The 20,889-nt window shown below is 44.0% G+C and overlaps 1 protein-coding gene across 1 annotated transcript in view; it reads left to right on the forward strand.

Annotated features, from left to right (window-relative positions):
* The window catches only part of LRP8 (LDL receptor related protein 8), a 78,102-nt gene extending 62,336 nt beyond the window's left edge, over positions 1-15,766 (forward strand). Inside the window, exons 14-20 of the mRNA XM_052636960.1 lie at positions 392-533; positions 1,507-1,659; positions 2,546-2,770; positions 4,827-4,895; positions 10,774-10,946; positions 11,911-12,087; positions 14,278-15,766. Of these exons, the coding sequence (XP_052492920.1) occupies positions 392-533; positions 1,507-1,659; positions 2,546-2,770; positions 4,827-4,895; positions 10,774-10,946; positions 11,911-12,087; positions 14,278-14,316 (978 nt within the window). The 3' untranslated portion in view covers positions 14,317-15,766. The remainder of the gene's footprint in view (positions 1-391; positions 534-1,506; positions 1,660-2,545; positions 2,771-4,826; positions 4,896-10,773; positions 10,947-11,910; positions 12,088-14,277) is intronic.
* The last annotated feature ends 5,123 nt before the right edge of the window (positions 15,767-20,889 follow it).

The raw sequence follows: 20,889 nt of genomic DNA on the forward strand, positions 1-20,889 counted from the left end.
ACGCGTGTACACCCAGAGGCTGCAGGAGGAGGCCCTGTAGGGATAATACTCACTAAACCACACATCCTCTCCAATCTTGGCCCTAGCGATGGTAATAGCTAAAGAGACCCAACCCAACGCTGGTTCTGCTGAACTCCAAGAAGCAGGCCAAGCTCAGCGTTAATGAGCAGCCTTTAGGCCAAAGCGCAGAATCACTGAGTAACCCTCTGAGACAGAAGGAAACCACAGCGTATGCCACAGGTTAGAGCTGAGAGTCCCACCGTGAATCCGTGGACAGGAGAGCTCAGGGGAAATGCCGGAGCAGTTCTTGTGGCTGTGGTTTGAGCCTGAGCCCTCAGACAGAGGTCATGGGTTTAGGCTGTAGGCCATTCTCTGTATCTGTACCCCACAGGACAAGGTGTTCTGGACAGACCTGGAGAATGAGGCCATTTTCAGTGCAAATCGGCTCAATGGCCTGGAAATCTCCATCCTAGCTGAGAACCTCAACAACCCACATGATATCGTCATCTTCCATGAGCTGAAGCAGCCAAGAGGTGAGCCTTCCCCAGTGCTAGGTCCCCTGCCCACATCCTCTCCATCCAATAGGCAGGCTGTGTTCACATTCATATCACATCTCAGCAGCCCCAGAGGCAGTGGTGACAATCCCTCTCGTTGGTGAACTGCTTAGCTGTCACATATTTTATTTCATTTGCCTCAAACTCTTGGTGAACTAAGGCTGGGTATAAATAAATGAACATATAAATGTCCCATTTTTGTCAGTCTTACAAAGTATGGCAATTACTGTTCTCATTTAACAGCTGAAGAAACTGTAGTGGAGAGGTGAAATAATGTCAGCAGATTGTAGAGCTAACGCCTAAACTTAGATCTGTCTGATTCCAGAGCAACTTTGGCCGTGAAGGAGCCCATTGCTTCTCATTTGTCGTTTGTTCATGCTTGGCAGTAGTGTAAAGTAATGTATCCTAGGGCCGTCAGTAAGTCAGCTGGCTGGTTGGGAACAAAAGCCAGGAATCCTACCATTAGGTTGTTCCCGCCTCTGTCACTAGGGTATCCTCAGTCTAACTGCAACAGAGAGAGTGAAGGTGGGGAAAGGGGGGTAAGGAAATAAGGTTGGTGCCTGATTCTAGATCTAGAAATTTAAAGAGGAAAGAGATGTGGCATAGGGAGAAAAAAACATGGTCTCTGGAGTCCAACAGACCCGAGTTTAAATTGTCTCCAAACTTACAAGAGGTATAGCTTTGACAAGTTTGTTCCCTTTAAGCAGTCTTTTTTTTTTTTTTTTTTGGTCAGTCTGGGCATAACACCCAGCCCTCAGAGTTGTCGTCAGCATTAAACAAATGTGGGGATAAAACAGCAAGTCCAGTGGCGGAAGGTGCTCGAAAGAAGTAGCAGAGAAAGTGTTTTGATTGAGCTGAGTGGGCAGGGCCTCGTCCCTGGGAGGAGGGAGAACCTGGCATTTCCCGTCTGTGTTCCGACGCACTCTCTCGCCATCTCTCTCTGTGCCCGTAGCTGCAGATGCCTGTGAGCTGAGTGCCCAGCCCAATGGGGGCTGTGAGTACCTGTGCCTTCCTGCTCCTCAGATCTCCAGCCACTCCCCCAAGTACACGTGTGCCTGTCCTGACACAATGTGGCTGGGCCCTGACATGAGGAGGTGCTACCGAGGTGAGCAGAGCTACCGGGAGGGCTGGTCCCTGGGAATGTCAGACCCATCTGCTGAAATCTGCCTTGATTTCTGGGAAACTGTGTTCCTGGATTCCTCCATCTTCTCTGGCTGCTTTTTGCCTTTGTAGGCTCTTCTTTACCTACCCTGAATGCCGGTGTCCTGTAGGGTCCCTCCAAGGCTGTCTCTTCTCACTTCCAAGAAAGATGCACATATACACACAGCATTTTAAATTCAGCTTCAGGGGGATCCAGAGCCCCTTGAAGACCTCAAATTAAGAAGCCTTTATCCCCATGGCTTCAGTTACTATTTGTATGCAGGTGACTTCAATCCTGCCTGTTTCTCACCCAGAACTTCACACACTACCAAAAGTCCTTTTGTGATATGAGTGGGACTAACAGTGAATACTTCAACCATGTAACTCACATTCATTCCCCAGTCTCAATGAAGATACACGGCCTTTTGTTTGAGCATAGGTCTGCTCTATCATTTATGATTTCCAGGTTCAACTGTTTGTAGTAGAGTGAGAATTTGAACCTAGTAATATAACAGTATACATGTATTAAAAAAGAAATCCTTCTCAATGTACATGATTTCCACTCCTCCCATTCTTTTATAACGATCTTTCCCACACCTAATCTGACAGCACTGTTTTAATGACTCATCTTTGTAAAATCAAGGTACAATATAAACAGATAAGATGCTTGTCGTTCAGCTAAAGAAAAGATCATAGCCCATTCAGGAGGACTAGCCCATTCAGAGAGGGCATTTGAGTTGAGCCATGAGGATGAGTTTATACTTCACCGAGTATACTTACAGAGCAATAATTTAGGCACTAAAACAGCAAAGTGCTCTGTCCAAGTGATCTTCATGGTATTTCCCCTTCAGCACCTCAGTCTACCTCAACTACGACATTAGCCTCTACCACAGCGAGGACACTGGCCGACACCACCAGAGCCCCTGGGACCACCATCCACAGCCCCGCCTACCAGAACCACAGCACAGAGACACCGAGCCTGGCCACCGTGGTCCCAAGCTCAGTTAGTGTCCCCAGGGCTCCCAGCATCAGCCCGTCTACCCCAAGCCCTGCAACCAGCAACCACTCCCAACACTGTAAGGAAAAGAGTTCTGTCTTCTTGCATGACATGGGGCGGGGGCGGGGGGGGGTCCTAGGGAAGCCAGGGTGGGAGGATCTGTGGGAAGAAGAGATCATACCAGACTTTAGTGTTGGGTTATCAGCAGGGAGGGTGCAGGGGGACGTAGAGCACCAGCCTGCAATTTGGAGTCACAGGGGCTCCTGCCTCATAGAGGGTCTTGAGGGAAGCTACTTCTTATCTCTGAGCCTGTTTTGTTACCTACAAACTGGGAAAATAATAACCCTTCCCTACCTGCTTTGTAAGGTTACGATGAGAGACATAGGAGGCCATGTGAACAGAAGTGCTTGTGCACACAGCCTCTGCTGACTCCGGTGGCGTGTCTACGTTACACGCTATTGACGAGTATGAGGGCGCGACCCTCAGATTCAGAAACTTAGACTTCAAAAGCCCTGGTCTCAGTTCTTTGAGAACTGAGGTTCTGAAAGGTTCCCCAGGTCGGTAGGTTCCCCAGGTAGTCATATCCATAACTATGGTCTGCTCATGCCTCTCTGCAAACCCTGGGATAAGTTCACCACTTATTAAATCGTTAGGAGCCGTAATTGTCACTGCTAGAAATGTTCTGTCTCATTAACCAGTGAATACCTTTTAAATTGAGTTACCTGCTAGGGGAAGTTCATTTAAGAGGATAAACTATCTTTTAAATTTTTTCCCACATGTGCATGGCCCGGAAACTACACAGCTTGGCAGCGCCTTTCTAATCGGGCCCATCTTGGTCCAGAGTGGGGTTTTCAGAGTTGAGCGCTTGCTTACCCTGGAGTTCAGAGAGGCAGATGGAAGCAGTGTAAAGTCCAGTTCCTCTTATGTGGGCAGAGCTCTGACCAAGGGGTCTCCCCACTGGCTTCATCACACTCTAGGCTTTAATATCACTGTCCTGTGTTTTCTCTTGACCCAGGGGGAGAGAGCGGCATTTCCGCAGAAAACTTTGTAAACAGTGCAGCTCCTCCTCCCCTTAATAATTGGGCTCCCTTAGAGTAACTTGGAGAACTAGACATGCTGAGAGGATGGCATCTGGCCGTTGCCAGGGGACAGTCATCTCCTGTCTAGGAGTAAATGGAGGTGATGGCTCGTCTCACACCTCAGAGGGCTATCACAAGCATCCTAGGGAAAACTGCTTTTTAAGCTAAAAAATTCTATACAGACATTATAATGAAGATGAGTGTAAGATGGAAAAGATGGCACAACTTATTTTTAAAACTACATAGTACCATTTCCAAGCACTTTTCAGTTTAGAATCTGCTTTTATCTGCCCTATTTAGGCCTCACAAGAACTCCTACCCCACTCTCTGGCCTCTTTGAACTTGGTAAGGCTGTGTCAGGCACTGTGCTAAGTAAGCATTTTACATGAATTATCTTATTTAATCTTCACAATATCTCTAGGAAGTAGGTATATAATTATCCTTTTAAAGGTAAAGAAATATGATATTTATGGCATACAACAACTTGCCCAAGGTCACAGAGGAGTGAATAGAGCCAGGATTTGAACCCTAGAAGTCTGACCGAGAAGCCTGTACTCTGGATTCCACTAAGCTATATTGTGTCTCATTTTAACTACTTTTTGAAAGTAAACTGATAATGTAAACAGTACTGCAGACAGTATTTCTATTTCGGGTGGAAATAAGGAGAGATAAAGCAACAGATATTGGCTGAAAGAGGCAGTTTCCTCAAGCATCAGCAACATAAAGACTTAAGGGTTCAGCCCCGAGCTTCCTGCCACCCAAACACTGTGGAAAGGGGTAAGGGATTCAGGTCACAAGTCCTGGCTTTGAGCCCCAGCTTTGCCACTTTGAGAGTCCCCCAAACTCCAGTAAGACTCAATGTCCTCATCTGTGAAATGGAGATGACCTCTGTCCTGATTAGATCTGGAAAGACTAAATTATTAAGCATTGAGCAGGACCATCATTTTGGAACGGGATCAAGAAGCAGTTGGGTAGTTTTTACTGCATGAGGCCAGCAAGGAAAGACTTGGGCTCACAGTGATAGAGCATCATCCTGCAAATGTCTGTGTTTTGCAGATGGGAATGAAGGTGGAAAGATGGGCTCCACAGTCACAGCTGCTGTCATTGGGATCATCGTGCCCATGGGTGAGTGTGGCCCCAAATCCCTGGGGAGAAAAGAGAAACCCTGCCCAGAGTTTGGGGGAAAATCGTTAGAAGAACAGAGCACTCAGCACACTGACCTCTCACTGACTTTTCTGCCCTGGAAGCCTTTCTGCTCACCTCCCGGTCCTGGTGCAGTCTGGTTCCTTAGCTTGGCACCCAAGGCCCTTTAGGACCTAGCCCCAAACAACTATCCAGATATTTCCTCCATTACCCCTCACTGACACTCTACATGCCAGCCATGTGAAGCCAAACGGTAGGCTCCATGAGGACAGGCCTGGTGTCGCTCTTGCTCCCACTCTCCCCAGCTCCTAGCGGTAGCTGGCACATGGGAGGAAATAACAAATTTGTTGAATTAATGAGTAGGACAAAAGTGATAGATTGAAAACTATTAGTAGAGCTACTTGCCATTTCTTTAGTAGATCATGCTATCTTTCTTTCTTTCTGTTTGGTTTTCAACAAACATTATCGAACAGCTGTGTTCATGGGATTTTTCCAGGCAAGAATACTGGCATAGTTTGTCATTTCCTTCCCTAGGGGATCTTCTCAACCCAGCGATTGAACCCATGTCTCCTGTACTGGCAGGTGGATTCTTTACCACTGAGCCACATGGAAAGGCCTATCAAGCAGCTAGGGCTTCCCTGGTAGCTCAGCTGGTAAAGAATCCAGCTGCAATGCAGGAGACCCCAGTTTGATTCCTGGGTTGGGAAGATCCCCTGGAGAAGGGAACAGCTGTCCACTCCAGTATTCTGGCCTGGAGAATTCCAAGGACTGTATAGTCCATGGGGTCACAAAGAGTCGGACATGACTGAGCGACTTTCCCTTTCACATCAAGCAGCTATGATGTACCAGATTCTGTGATAAGGGGAGGGAAGGTGGTTAAAAATAAGTATGACATGGTTCTTGTCCTCCAAAAGTTTATAGACTTGTTGGAGAGACACATAACACAGATAATTTGATTCTGAAATCGTAAGTCCTACAATGAAGCCATAGGCAGTTCAGTAGATGTGTTGAGGGGGTGCTTATCCTGAAACTGGGAGAGAAGGAACGTGGGTAGGGGAGAGTTCTTAGTGGAAATGATATTTGAGCCAAATCAGCCAAATGAAGGGCCAAGCACAACCCAAGCAAGTGAAGACAGCACAAGCAAAGCCATGGGACATGGCATGGGAGGGCGGGAGGGGGGTGGATGTGGAGCATGGCCAGGAGGCAGCATTTGTGTAAACCTCGCAGAGAGCCCTGCGGGATGATTCATTCTCTCTTACCCTGATGTTCATTTAGTATGCTGCACATCCTGTCTCTCATGCCAATCTTTTCTCTTGGTCGGATCCTTGCGTTGTGATTGTCCATTTGTAGGTTTATCTCCCCTACTTGCCTATGAGTATCTCAAGGATAAGGACTTTGCCCTTTAATCCTGGCAATCCCCAATATCGTGGTGAGTTAGCGAGTGAATGTTTTAAAAACTTCAACAACACGCAAGGGACTGTGCGAGGTACCAAGGATTCAGAGAAGGAAAAGATTAACGACTCTTAAGAGCCTTTAGTCTTTAATCAGACTTAATCATTAAAAAGGTGAGACAGGAGAGGAGTTAGTGCATATTATAAGGTGCCATGATAGAGGCATGGCGCTCTGTGGAGGAGAGGGAGTAGGGAGTAGGCAATTCTAGAGAAGGTGGCATGTAAATTGGCCTTGAAAGGTTCATCAGTAAAGGTGATGGTGAGACCCAGGGTCATGCTGAGTGGAGTGAGTGGAAAATACTCAGCATTATGTAGTGAAAAAGAAATCAACCCCTTTCCTGCCATCCTCTGGTCTATAGAAGAACATACATGTGCTGTTTCCCAGAGGTAACCTTCCCTAGTACAATCATTATTTTCAATTTCTGCTAATCTGAGGGGTGAAAGAGGAATATTCTTTCCCTGATACTTCCCTGTGAGGTAGAGCATATTTTCATAAACGTATTGGCCATTTACGTTTCATCCTTTCAGTTCAGTTCAGTTAAGTTCAGTCACTTAGTCGTGTCCGACTCTTTGCAACCCCATGAATTGCAGCACGCCAGGCCTCCCTGTCCATCACCAACTCCCGGAGTTCACCCAAACTCACGTCCATCAAGTCCGTGATGCCATCCAGCCATCTCATCCTCGGTCGTCCCCTTCTCCTCCTGCTCCCAATCCCTCCCAGCATCAGAGTCTTTTCCAATGAGTCAACTCTTCGCATGAGGTGGCCAAAGTACTGGAGTTTCAGCTTTAGCATCATTCCTTCCAAAGAAATCCCAGGGCTGATCTCCTTCAGAATGGACTGGTTGGATCTCCTTGCAGTCCAAGGGACTCTCAAGAGTCTTCTCCAATACCACAGTTCAAAAGCATCAATTCTTCGGCGTTCAGCTTTCTTCACAGTCCAACCCTCACATCCATACATGACTAGTGGAAAAACCATAGCCTTGACTAGACAGACCTTTGTTGGCAAAGTAATGTCTCTGCTTTTGAATATGCTATCTAGGTTGGTCATAATTTTCCTTCCAAGGAGTAAGCGTCTTTTAATTTCATGGCTGCAATCACCATCTGCAGTGATTTGGGAGCCCCCCAAAATAAAGTCTGATGCTGTTTCCACTGTTTCCCATGATGTGATGGGACCAGATGCCACGATCTTAGTTTTCTGAATATTGAGCTTTAAGCCAACTTTTTCACTCTCCACTTTCACTTTCATCAAGAGGCTTTTTAGTTCCTCTTCACTGTCTGCCGTAAGGGTGGTGTCATCTGCATATCTGAGGTTACTGATACTTCTCCCGGCAATCTTGATTCCGGCTTGTGCTTCTTCCAGCCCAGCATTTCTTGTGATGTACTCTGCATAGAAGTTAAATAAGCAGGGTGCCAATATACAGCCTTGACGTACTCCTTTTCCTATTTGGAACCAGTCTGTTGTTCCATGTCCAGTTCTGCACATAGATTTCTCAACAGGCAGGTCAGGTGGTCTGGTATTCCCATCTCTTTCAGAATTTTCCACATTTTATTGTGATCCACACAAAGGCTTTGGCATAGTCAATAAAGCAGAAATAGATGTTTTTCTGGAACTCTTTTGCTTTTACCATGATCCAGCGGATGTTGGCAATTTGATCTCTGGTTCCTCTGCCTTTTCTAAAACCAGCTTGAACATCTGGAAATTCATGGTTCACGTGTTGCTGAAGCCTGGCTTGGAGAATTTTGAGCATCACTTTACTAGCGTGTGAGATGAGTGCGATTGTGCAGTAGTTTGAGCATTCTTTGGCATTGCCTTTCTTTGGGATTGGAATGAAAACTGACCTTTTCCAGTCCTGTGGCCACTGCTGAGTTTTCCAAATGTGCTGGCATATTGAGTGCAGCACTTTCACAGCATTATCTTTCAGGATTTGAAACAGCTCAACTGGAATTCCATCACCTCCACTAGCTTTGTTCGTAGTGATGCTTTCTAAGGCCCACTTGACTTCACATTCCCGGATGTCTGGCTCTAGGTGTGTGATCACACCATCGTGATTATCTTGGTCATGAAGATCTTTTTTGTACAGTTCTTCTATGTATCCTTGCCACCTCTTCTTAATATCTTCTGCTTCTGTTAGGTCCATACCATTTCTGTCCTTTATCGAGCCCATCTTTGCATAAAATGTTCCCTTGGTATCTCTAATTTTCTTGAAGAGATCTCTAGTCTTTCCTATTCTGTTGTTTTCCTCTATTTCTTTGCATTGATCGCTGAGGAAGCCTTTCTTATCTCTCCTTGCTATTCTTTGGAACTCTGCATTCAGATGCTTATATCTTTCCTTTTTTCCTTTGCTTTTTGCCTCTCTTCTTTTCACAGGTATGAATTGGCTATTCATGGTCTTATTTTTCTATTGATTCTGTCTTGTTCTTACTTATAGAAATATTGATATATAATAAATGTTAAACCTTTGTAATATATGTTATAAATCATTTCTCCCATACCATGACTTGATTTTTAAAATTTGTCGATGGTCTCTTTTGCCATGCATAAATTAAAATTTTTAAGTATCATATCATACCACTAGTCTCATGGGTTTTGTGTACTGCTTAGGTAGGTCTGCCTCATTCTAAATTATTAAAATATCCCCTATATATTTTTCTACTGTCAATATTTTAAGCATTTTTAGTGTTTGATTATTAATTTATTCAGAATTTAGAGTGCAGCATGAGGTACAGATTTGACTGTTTTTTTTTCTCATGCCTGTCTGGTTTTCTCAAGACCATTATTGAATAGTCCATCCTTCCCTTATGACTTGAATTGTCATCTTTATTATGAACTGTATGCGTGTACATACCTTCATCTGCTTCTAGGCTATTCATTCTCCTCCACCAATTTCTATATACCGTTCCTAGCTACTAGAAGCACATTTGTGATATGTTTTAATATCTAATAGGGCATTATTATTCTCACAACATTTTCTTAGCTATTTTTATTCCATTTCTCTTCTAGGTAAACTTTAGAATCATCTTGTTAATTCTATAAAAAATATGATGAAATCTTACACTTTGGGTATGTAGATTGACATGGGGAGAATTTACATTTTTACAGCATTGAACCTTCCCATCGAGGAGCATGACACATCTCCCTATTTATTTGAACCTTCTTTTATGGGCTTCAGTAGAATTGTATAGATCACATAGGGGTTACACCTTCCTATTGGGTTATCCCAAGTATTTTATAGTTTTTTGTTGGGCTGTTATGAATGTGTTCTTATTATATCCATTTTCTAATTGATTATTGCTGATTAATAAGAAAGCTATTGATTTTTTATGTTGTTTTTTTTTGGCCACAGTGTGTGGCATTTAGAACTTCCCCAACTTGGGATTGAACCCATGGCCCCTGCAGTGGAAGCAAAGAATCCTAACCACTGAACCAGCAGGGAAGCCCCAGTTTTTTATGTTGATTCTTGAGGAACTAAAATTATTTCTTTTAGTTTTTCATCTGCTTTTCTAAGATTTTCCAGACCCTCAGTATCTGTTTATGATAGTTTGCTTTCTCTGTTTCCCGTGTGTGCCTTTCAATTCTTTGTCTGGTCTTACCGGGATAACAAATACTAGCAGCGATAGCAGGCATCCTTGCCCTGTTCCTTTATGGGTATCATTATTATTGATTATAATAACCTTACCAAAGTGGAAATCCCTCTCTAGCACCCTGGATGGCTGTCATCCAGCCTCACTTGAGTGCTCACTCAGGGTGAGCGCTTACTATATCTTATGAATCTGCTTGCCTTGTTTTTGCCCAGCTCTATTTGAGAATTTCCTCCTTCACTCGTTAGTATACCATTTATTTTACCTCAGAGCCTGTGTTTCCCTGCTGTGTCCCCTTCTAGAGATGCTCCTCTTCTTGCAGAGACCCAGCTTTGGGAAAAAGCACCCCACCCCTCCCTACCCTCCCCCCTCCAATTTTGGGAGAGAATGGTTTTCTTAGAGAAATCTAGGGAAGCAGCAAGAACGGGGTGAAGAAACTCACTCAGTTACTCAGCATGTGACTGAGCGCCTACTCAATGCTGGGCACTGGGCATAGAGAGAGAAAGAAGACACAGTCGCTGCCCTCAAGGAGCTCAGTCTAGCTGAGGATGCACAGAAAGTACAACACTGTGGTCTAGAAACACACGTGAGGGAAAAACTGACTGCACCATGGGAGGCTGAGAGCATTTGAGCTGGGTCTTGAAGGGTGAGCAGTTACTGAACGAAGAGCTAAGAGAAGGGCTTCCCAACAGCAGAAAAAGAATATGCAGAAACAGAGCCTGAGGAACAAGGGGCAGTCAGGTAGGAGTGGTGACATGAAACGCACTGACGTCCGGGCAGCGGGCTGGAGCCTGCCAGATATACCCAGTGTGATGTGTCTCCTCCTCCAGTGGTCATAGCCCTGCTGTGCATGAGTGGCTACCTGATCTGGAGAAACTGGAAGCGGAAGAATACCAAAAGCATGAATTTCGACAATCCAGTGTACAGGAAAACAACTGAAGAAGAGGAGGAGGATGAGCTGCACATAGGGAGGACTGCTCAGATTGGCCATGTCTACCCAGCAGTAAGTATTCCTTGCAGGAAGGATGCCTTCCTTCCTTCCTTTCCTCCCTTCCCCACTCCCTCCCTCCCTCCCTCCTTTAGACATTTATCAAGAACCAACCACGTGCCAGGCATTGTTCTAGGCCCTGGGGACACAGAAATGCTGGGGCAGGTGGTTGGGGTAGAAGGGTATCAGAACCACCTTATATCTAGAAGCTCTTCCTGGAGTAAAGAGGCCTGTCTTTGTGCTGAGCAAGTTTTCAGAACCTGTGGCCTAGAAAGGTAACTGTGGTTGTTCAGTTCAAACACATTCATTTCAGTAAGCACTGTACACCAGTTATGTGCCAAGTACCACATTACATGCCAAGTGTCCAAAAGTTAAGAAGGGATGTACTTGCTTCCGGGGAGCTGGTGGGGGAGTTAGAGAGTCACTTGTTCTTGAACAGCTGTGTGCTAAGTGCCATGGTGGCAGCCCAGGGGCCTCCTCCTCTAAGAAGCTTTCCCTGGTTTCTTTTTCTCCCACTGCCTCTCTCCATCACAACACATGTCACACTGCAGTCTACTTGCCTTTATACTCGTTGGTCTCCCCACTAGACTGTGAGCTCCTTGAGGGCAGGATTGTCTGATTAATATTTCCCTGGTACCTAGCACAGCAGAGCTGGCTCCCAGTAAATATTTGTTGAACTAATGCTATGGAAATATCCACAAAGGAGCTGTTAATGCTATTTGAGAAATCAGGCAGGAATGTGTCACAGAGGAGATGACAGATGAACTATGTCCTTGAAAGATTAATAGTAGTTTTCCATGTAGAGAAGGGGGAAAATGACATTTCAGAAAGAAGCACATGCAGAGGCCGAGAGGCACAACAGGGCATGGCTTGTTGGGGGAGCGAGGACCACACAGTGGCCGAAGCAGATGTCGTGGTTGTATAGCCGAGTCGGGGCTGAGTGTGACCTCATAGGTCATCCAGTCCATCCCCCTGTCAGGCAATCAGCAGCTTTGATCACCCACTGTGGGCAGAGCCCTGTCTTGGGGAGACCAGAGAACTGGAAGACCCAGCCCCTGCCCTCAAGGAGCTTTTTGTCTTGCCGGGGGAACCAAGGTCACAGCCGCACCAACTCCCGAAGAACCCTCTTTCCGAGCTGCCTGTCGTCAAGTGCAAGGTAGGGCAGTGTCACTCCGAGTCTGAGGGGCTGATGAGCGAGGGCATGAACCAGACAGGTGCAGCCAATCCTTGAAGGCTTTCTGGTTCTGGAAGGCTGCAAACTGTGAGCTGGGTGCTGGGGCAAACAGGAAAGATGGGCAAGTTGCAGACTAAGGAAATGGCATGTGGAAGAAATGGCTGAGTATGGGGCAGGACGGACAGAATGGCTGCTAAAGCTGTGAAGGGGAGACGTGGGAGATAAGTTTGACAAGTGAGGAGGGTTAGCAGAAGGCCTTGAGGGTCCTTAACCTCGGCCAGTCCAAGCAAACAGTTTTTAAAGATCAGAGAGGGCACAGTGGAAGGAATGTTGAGCTTGGAGTAAGGAGATGACTCCCGGTTTCACTGTTCCACAGCCCTGTGACCTCGGTCCTTTCTGTGTGCTCACTTTTATTTGTAAAATGGGAATGATAACCCCCATTCCCTTTACGGCCCAAGTTCAAGTGAGATAGCTCATGTGAGAATGCTTTGTGAGTTATAAAGCTTCCTGTACATGTGACGTGTCACTGTTTCCAGAGAAGGACAGTCACTCAGGAGGAGCTATTCCTGATGAAACTAAGGCCTGAAGAATAAGCTCCTGCCAGCTGCAGAGAAATAGAGTAGGACAGTGAGGAAGTTGACATTTAGTAAGAATCTACTGTTTCAGACACTACCCAGTGTTTTACATAAATTTTCTTGTTTAGTCTTTACAGTAACTTACATACTTGACATTATTAGCCCCATTTTTCAGATGAGGAAACTGAGACTCAGAGAAATTGAATAACTTACCTAGGATCACAACTAGGAAGTGGCAGAACCAGAATTCAAACTCTTGTCTGTATGTACACAAAAGTCTATGCTCTTTTCGCTATATCTCAGAGTATCTAGCCTGGAAGCTGTGGAAATCAGTGTTCTCAAGAACCTGTTCTCTCCCCTGGCCCCTTCTTGGGTAGCTCCACTATCGCTGCTGGGACCTGCCTTTGGCCTGGAGATCTGTCTTGAGGAGGAGGGTAACAGACTAGAAGAAGTTTAGTGGAGCAAAGCCATGACATTCATGCAAAATCACAAATAACCCAAAGATGATTTGAAAGGCAGTGGATTTGTATAATGTCCAGAAATGGAAAATGCTAGTCTGGTTCTATCTTATGCTGATTAGGTTGATGTGGAATACTCTGGATCCCATATGTGTTAGATGCTATATTAAACACTCTACATACATGATCTCATTTGATAGGTCCTACTACTATTCCCATTTAAAAGGTGATGAAACCGAGGCTCAGAGAGATAAAGTGGCTAGCCCAAATTCATAAAGCTATGAGAAAGATCTTAAAACAATGGGGCCTATCCAAAGGAGGGTACTGGGGAAATGGAAGAGTGGGGCACAGGATAACATCAGGACCACGTAGGGGGAGCTAGATGTGCCTGGAGAAGAAGACGCTCAGAAGAAAGGGAAGGGAATTCAAACTGAAAAGTTCAAGGGTTGTCTGTGTAGAACTCTCTGAGTCTGAGGGAGAGAATCAGGGAACATCAGAAGAAATAAAGAAACAGATCTCATGTCAATATAGGAAAGAATGTAAATCTACTGTCTACGGTGGAATAGACTGGCTCAGGGGTTAGTGGTCTCAGCATCTAGGGTCACCCATTTGAGGCAGCGGGAAGTCGAGTATCTAGTGACTAGAAAGTAGGGGTAAGGGAAAGAGGGGTTAACATAATTGACCTCCATTGCCTTCCAATTCTATACAGTTAGTTGGAGGGGTGCAGCTGATTACCTTCCTGTCTAGAGGCCTGGGATTAAACATTTGCAAAGCTAACCCACTGAAGTTCAGCAAACCTAAAATCCTATCAGGGAGGATGGAGAGAGTTTAGATCTCTGTAGCCCCCTTCTTTACAGAGACAACACAGAATGATGAAATAAACTACAGCTCTGGAGCCATACAGATCTGGGTTCAAACTGAGTTCACCCACTTGCTGTGTGACCCAGGACAAATGCTGTTTAAGCTCATTGCGTCTCAGTTTCCTCATCTGTAAAATAAATATGACAAACCTGTCTTCTGAGGTAGTTAGAAGAGTATGTGAGCTACTGCCTATAAAGTAATAGAATTTCTGTTATGTTGTGATCCAAGAAATAGCTCCAGTGGATCTGATGATGACTTCTTTGCTCTGTCTCCCCCAGCGAGTGGCATTAAGCCTTGAAGATGATGGACTGCCCTGAGGATGGGACCACTCCCTTCGTGCCTCATGGAATTCAGTCCCATGCACTACACTCTGGATGGTGTATGCCTGGATGGAAGGGTTTCTGTACTTAAGTCTGTGTGTATGTGTGTGTGTATGAGTGTGTGTGTAATTTTTTTTAATTTATGTTGCAGAAAGGTAACCACAAAGTTAATGATGAACTGCAGACATCCAAAGGATGTGAGAATTTTTATATGTATAATGTTTTATACACTTTTTAACTGGTTGCACTACCCATGAAGAATTCATGGATTAGCTACTGCTGAGTGACTAACAGGATGTACATAACCAAATGGGGCCGATGGTACAGTAGCTTACTCATCATTTAAAAATTATATGTACAGAGGGCTTTTGGTTTGGAGGGTCTTTTTTAGGTTTCAGAGTTATGTTTTGTTTTTTGTAAATAGAATGATAATACTTTGTGGCTATCCATCAACAAAAGTAAAAAGAAAAAAAAAAGAAGACACGTCAACTCCCTCTCCCATTTAGGTTATTTATTAACATATTTCAAAACCAAGATTAGATCTGTAAGTAATTTAGAGACATGAGAGTATTTATTTTCGGTGTGACTGGCCCACTATGTGGTCTCTGTGTGCGTTTATGTTTCTGCGTGTATGTGAGTGAGAGAGAAAAATCTGTAGAGAAGAGGCGCACCTGTGGCTGTTGTTAACTTACGTAAAGATAAGTATGTTTTAAAACAATCCACAAGAGAGGGGTATCTGTAGTTTCCAGAGAAGCCTTTGTAAATTTGGCTCAGGAAAGAGATATCATGATTTGTGCAAACGTGCAGTGGAAGAGGTCGGTCTTCTCTGCCTCTGGCTGTTCCTGGGACTCCAGTCAGTCAGAAGAGAGCCCCTTGGCTCATGAGGGGCTGCCGTAGCTCTCACCTGGGCTTTCTCTTCTGTGGCTAAAGCCAGTGTACAGACTTCACACAATACACAAAGTTCTCGCAAGCTCAGATGAGAACATTCCTGAACCTCGGCTACTCCTTGTTTTAAAGTCCAGCATTTCAAGTAATTTCATTTTCCTTCAGGACACTTGGATTGAATTCATTGTTTTCTCTGAAGCATACTGAGGGTGCCATCCTTACTTAGAAAGAGCTAGTGGAGATGTTTTTAGAACCACCCAAGTTTACTTTAGGGACTGGCTCAGGCCCTTACCTCTGAGTATCCTATGGGTGAGGATAAGGACGGAGGAATAGGTTTTGTTAATCTCTATTTCACCCTTCCCCTTACTCTCTGCCACATCCTTAGGGTGGGAAAACAGTTTAAGGTGATACATAGGTTTGTTACCATCATGTGTCTACATAGATGAACTGCTATTTGGCTTAAATCAGAAAAAGTGGCCAAACCTAAAGTCCTATTTGAGGAGGAAATGGCATACACAATATTATAGTACACTGGATATATATGTTCACACAGGAATTTGGTTTACTGCTTTGTAAATAAAAGGAAAACTCTGGGTATAAGTATAGATTTTTTTTTCATTGTGGACACTTACTTTGCTTTTCCTGGGTCTTGGGGGATGCGGGGAGAAGTGCACTTTTCTTTTCATGGGGGTCTACCATTGAAAAGATAATCTTACAGTCCCAGAAGGAATTCAGTCCCTGTCGACTCTTATCCAAGGTGTGGTCTTTTATTAACTCAGATGTTCTGCCACTTCACACCCACTGGACAACCAGGGACAAGATGTGACATGGAAATGTGTGGTATAGCAGAGGGCATGTATCTAACCTGAACACACCTGGAGCTTGATGCTTTTAAGCAAATTCCTCCCCTCCACGCGAGCTGCTTCCAGCTCAGTGAAGCTTGGATGTCTCACCAGCTCGACGCCCTCTGGATTTGGAGTTCTGTCACCCTCTTCCTAGGACCTTTGTCCACATCATTCATGGTCTTGGTCTCCTAACTGTGTCCTGGAACCTGGGCACTAAGCTTTGCATAAACAAGCTGTTTCTTTATGATATACATGTGTGGATAGTCCTAAAACACTCATCAAGAGGGTATACGCAATTGACATAGAATGACCAACACCAAACAGAATTTTAAGAACAGAGGGACAACTCCTGTGGAGCTTAATGACTTACTAGTATTCTTTCAGAAATGGAAAGTAAAATTATTTTTGACTGAAGAAAAATGACGAAAGTAAAAATACAGAAATTTACACAAAACAAGCAACTTTCCCTGTAACCTGCCTCCAAAGAAACAGAATTTCCGGGGAAATGATAATAGTGACTAATGCATAGTTTCTAAACTTTCAGTCAGATCCTGGCCTTTGAAGAAAGAGTAATGAGTGGGGTCAGGATGGTTCAGCCTGAAATCTCAAAATGACGATGAAACACAACTCTCTGGGAGACATCCACGTTTCCTGTGACATAAGAACCTATGTGCTCAGTCATGTCTGACTCTTTGCAGCCCCGTGGACTATAGCCCGCCAGGCTCCTCTGCCCATGTTTCCTGACTATGCTACAGCTGTGGTTTGGAAGAGGCTGTTATGGGCGCAACCTACCAAAAAAAAAAAAAAAAAAAAAAAACTAAATCGTGGAATACTGATGTGTTGGATGGCAGTAAATAAGATGAAGTCTGAGGAGTCAGGGCCATCGTTCCCTATTCTTGGAGGCATTTTGAGGTGTAGTTGCACTTCTGTTGCCTTTTGCTCCTGTGTCATCATATATCTACAGCCAATAATGGATCACAGAGTCACTGGACAGTAGAGCTGGAAGGGCGTTTAGAGATAAGGCCCAAAGGTTAGACAATTTATCAGAGATAGATATATATATATAAAAGAAACTATTCCAAGCTCTTTTCCTCCCTTTCCTTTTGCAGGAGACTACTTTGGGCTGCCAGAACACTGTATCAAACCTGCTACCTATCTTAGGGCCTATCTTTCTGGTGGAATTTTGAAGGCCCTGACAGAAATGGTCTTCCAGAAACAGAGAAAACTAAAATTTTATTTATTTACTTTTGAGAGCATGATTATAAAACAGATTGAGGTAAACTGTAACCTCAGAATGAGATTGGATTTAAATTTATAGCAATAAGTATGAACCATCCCTCCAGCTGTCTGTGTGATTGCAATATGTATATTCATCCACTGAAACCATTTGCTAGGTACCAACAAAGTGCCAGGTACTGCAGATGTACAAGTCAATCAAATGCTTTCTGTCCTGATGGAACTCACAGTAGCAATTAGAGGAAGACATATGTGGAAACAAACAAAAAAAAAGGAGTAGTTTTTTCTTGTTGTTGTTTTTTTCTTAGTACTATTAGATTACAAAGGAGAGAGAGGTCATTTCTACCTGAGGAGATAAAGAATGGGGTCAAGAAAGGCATTGTGGGAAAAGTAGACCGAAGCTAAGTCTCAGAAATGAAGTAGGGGTGTCCAGGCTGCTTCAGGCAGAGGACACACTGAGCTGAGACACAGAAGCATGAAACAGCAGGAGGATTTTAAGGAACTGGATGTAATTTGTAATGAGCAAAAGGCTCAAGGGAGACGTAGCAAGAAATGAGGCTGGATGGAAAGGTAGGTTCAATGTAAGCACTTTATAGAATACTTCTATTTAATTTCTGATTCAATTAATCAAATTTTCTTGGTCATTTATTGTGTGTAAGGCACCAAGTACATCACGGAAAATTGATCAGGATGTGTTGCAAGCACTTTGCAGACATGACAGTCTTTACCCTCAAGCTTTCCTGTGGCCAAAGGGAAATAGTCACTGCTTTTCATGTATTTGTGTCAGAGTTTCTTGACATGGTCAATGAAGACTGATATGAGGGCAGTGGGATTTTCACAGAAGCATTCCATGTTGTCAAGAGCCTCTGGGACTTTCTCAACTGTGAAAAAGAAAACTGGAAATTTTGGAAGACGTGGTGTCCGCAGAGGGGACCTCCAGTCAGGTACTGGAAGGAATGGGGAAAGAGCACAGGAATGAGAGCCTCTCTACTCCTCTCCCTCAATCCTGCTACTCACTCATCATTTCACAAAACAGAACCGAGTTATCAGTTCAGTGCTTCAGAGTAAATCATTTCTTTTCCTGGCAATGCACAAAGAGTATTGGAATTTCCCCACTATTTTTAGGGTATTGAGGATTTTCAGGATGTGGACAACTTTGAGATGGAGGAATTAACAGCTTCATATTTTCAGTTAACATAAGAAATCGGGAAGCTTTGTTCATTCAGGCTATGCACCGTGTGCATAGTTGAGAATCAGCAGAAATCCTCGCATTTGCAAATACTTTGTGCTATGAAAAGTAATTTTTAAAAAGCCACCTGTATATGTGTGTATATATATATATATATTTAAAGACATGAAGGTTTTGATACTTTTTTACAAAAATTATAAGAGAAAATATCTGTACAAACCTTGTGTTTTAAATAGCATTTTGTTCTATACAAGCTGTTGTTGATGTGAGGTGAAGTACTGGTTTGCAGACTCCATCCCATTGTATCCAAATGAATTTTCCTTGTTTGTCTTCCCTGAACACCCCTAAATGATCATATTTGATGTAACAGGCATGTTAGAATGGTGGGTCGCACTAACCAATTCTGCTTTTTGTCTTGTCCTTCTGAGTTCCCTTAGCTTCTATACTCAGTCCCCTTTGCAACCTGGTTTCTCTTCCAGAGGCAAGGGGTGACATGCTGCATCTCACTAGTTGTACTGACATCATCTTGGTGAACTAAAAACCAAATGTGGACATTTGTAAACTCGGTGCACTGTTTCTAGAGAGAGATTAAATTCCTTTTATTAAATCTGAAAGTACTGTGATGCTTTAATGAGTGGGGAGTGAGCAATCTTGTGAGATAAAGACTCTCAATATTATCATTCCTATTTTAGAGATGAGAAAAAGAATGAAGACACCGCCCAAAGTCAACAGTTATATTTCAGTTCAGTTCAGTTCAGTCGCTCAGTCGTGTCTGACTCTTTGCGATCCCATGAATTGCAGCATGACAGGCCTCCCTGTCCATCACCAACTCCTGGAGTTCACCCAAACTCATGTGCATTGAGGCAGTGATGCCATCCAACCATCTCATCCTCTGTCATCCCCTTCCCCTCCTGCCCCCCAATCCCTCCCAGCATCAGAGTCTTTTCCAATGAGTCAGCTCTTTGCATGAGGTGGCCAAAGTACTGAAGTTTCAGCTTTAGCATCAGTCCTTCCAATGAGCACCCAGGACTGATCTCCTTCAGGATGGGACTGGTTGGATCTCCTTGCAGTCCAAGGGACTCTCAAGAGTCTTCTCCAACACCACAGTTCAAAAGCATCAATTCTTCGGCATTCAGCTTTCTTCACAGTCCAACTCTCACATCCATACATGACCACAGGAAAAACCATAGCCTTGACAAGACAGACCTTTGTTGGCAAAGTTTAGTGCCTCCAAAATACATACAGCACACGTGGTGTTCTCTGCCTCAATTTTCCTTCTCTCTCTCTTCATCTGGCTTAACTCCTATTTGTCCTGAGTACTATGCTTAGGGAGCCTTCTCTGTTCTCTCAGACTCAGACCTAGCTCGTAAGGTTAGGTAACTCTGTACTTCCACAACAAATTTTGCCTACTTGTATTCCAATGCTCTGCCTCTCACTCCCATGCCAATGAGGTTGTTTTCACCAAGGTGATCCAGGATCTCCTTAATTATAAACCTTGGAAATACTTTCAATCCTTTTCTTCCTTGACCTAGAAGCAGCATATAACACTGTTGGCTCTCCTGTCTTAAAATACTCTTATTTTGGTTTCCATGATACCATACTCCTGATTTTTCCCCTACCTTTCTGGCTTCATCTTAATCTCCATTGTGAGTTTCATTCTTCTAATCTTTCCATTTTACAATCCAGTCTACAACATTGCACAGAGTGATCTTTCTAGAATGCAACCGGTCTTGTCACCAACACCCCTTTCCACTTTCCTGCTTAAAGCCCTTCATCTGTTTTCCTTGCATTTAAATCCAACAGCCTTGGGTTTTAACCCAAACTCCTTAACATGGGTTATAAGGTCCTTTGTGATTAGTCTTGTACCTCTTCTCCAACTGAATTACTATATTCTCAACTTTTTTTTTTCTTTTTCTGTATTATAACCAAAAAGTTCTGAGCCCTGTGTCTGGAACATTTTCTTCAGGAAGACTTAACTTAGTCCCCTAGACTGGATTAGGAGCCCCTGCATGAGCTTCCATAGTATTCTGTGCTTCCCCTATTTATAAATTTGATGCCTACATTATAATTGCTTATATGCTCCTTGACTGCCATCACTGTATTCCCAGCACATGACACACAGTAGATGCTCAGTAAATTATGCTAACCTCAAATCCCATGGACGGAGGAGCCTGGTAGGCTGCAGTCCACGGGGTCGCTAAGAGTCGGACACCACTGAGCAACTTCACTTTCACTTTCAGACACATTAGACACATAGACCATGCTCTTTCAGCTATACTTTACTATGTGGTTTCATACCCCCAAGCCTGAAATTACCTTACAGCATGATTGGAGTTGGGTGTCCTTTAAATTTTCTCATCACTTTTTGATATTTGCCATGTCTCCAGATGCCCAGATTCATCAATTACATTGTAA

This window comes from Budorcas taxicolor, chromosome 3 (assembly GCF_023091745.1).
Source record: "Budorcas taxicolor isolate Tak-1 chromosome 3, Takin1.1, whole genome shotgun sequence".
Taxonomy (NCBI): domain Eukaryota; kingdom Metazoa; phylum Chordata; class Mammalia; order Artiodactyla; family Bovidae; genus Budorcas; species Budorcas taxicolor.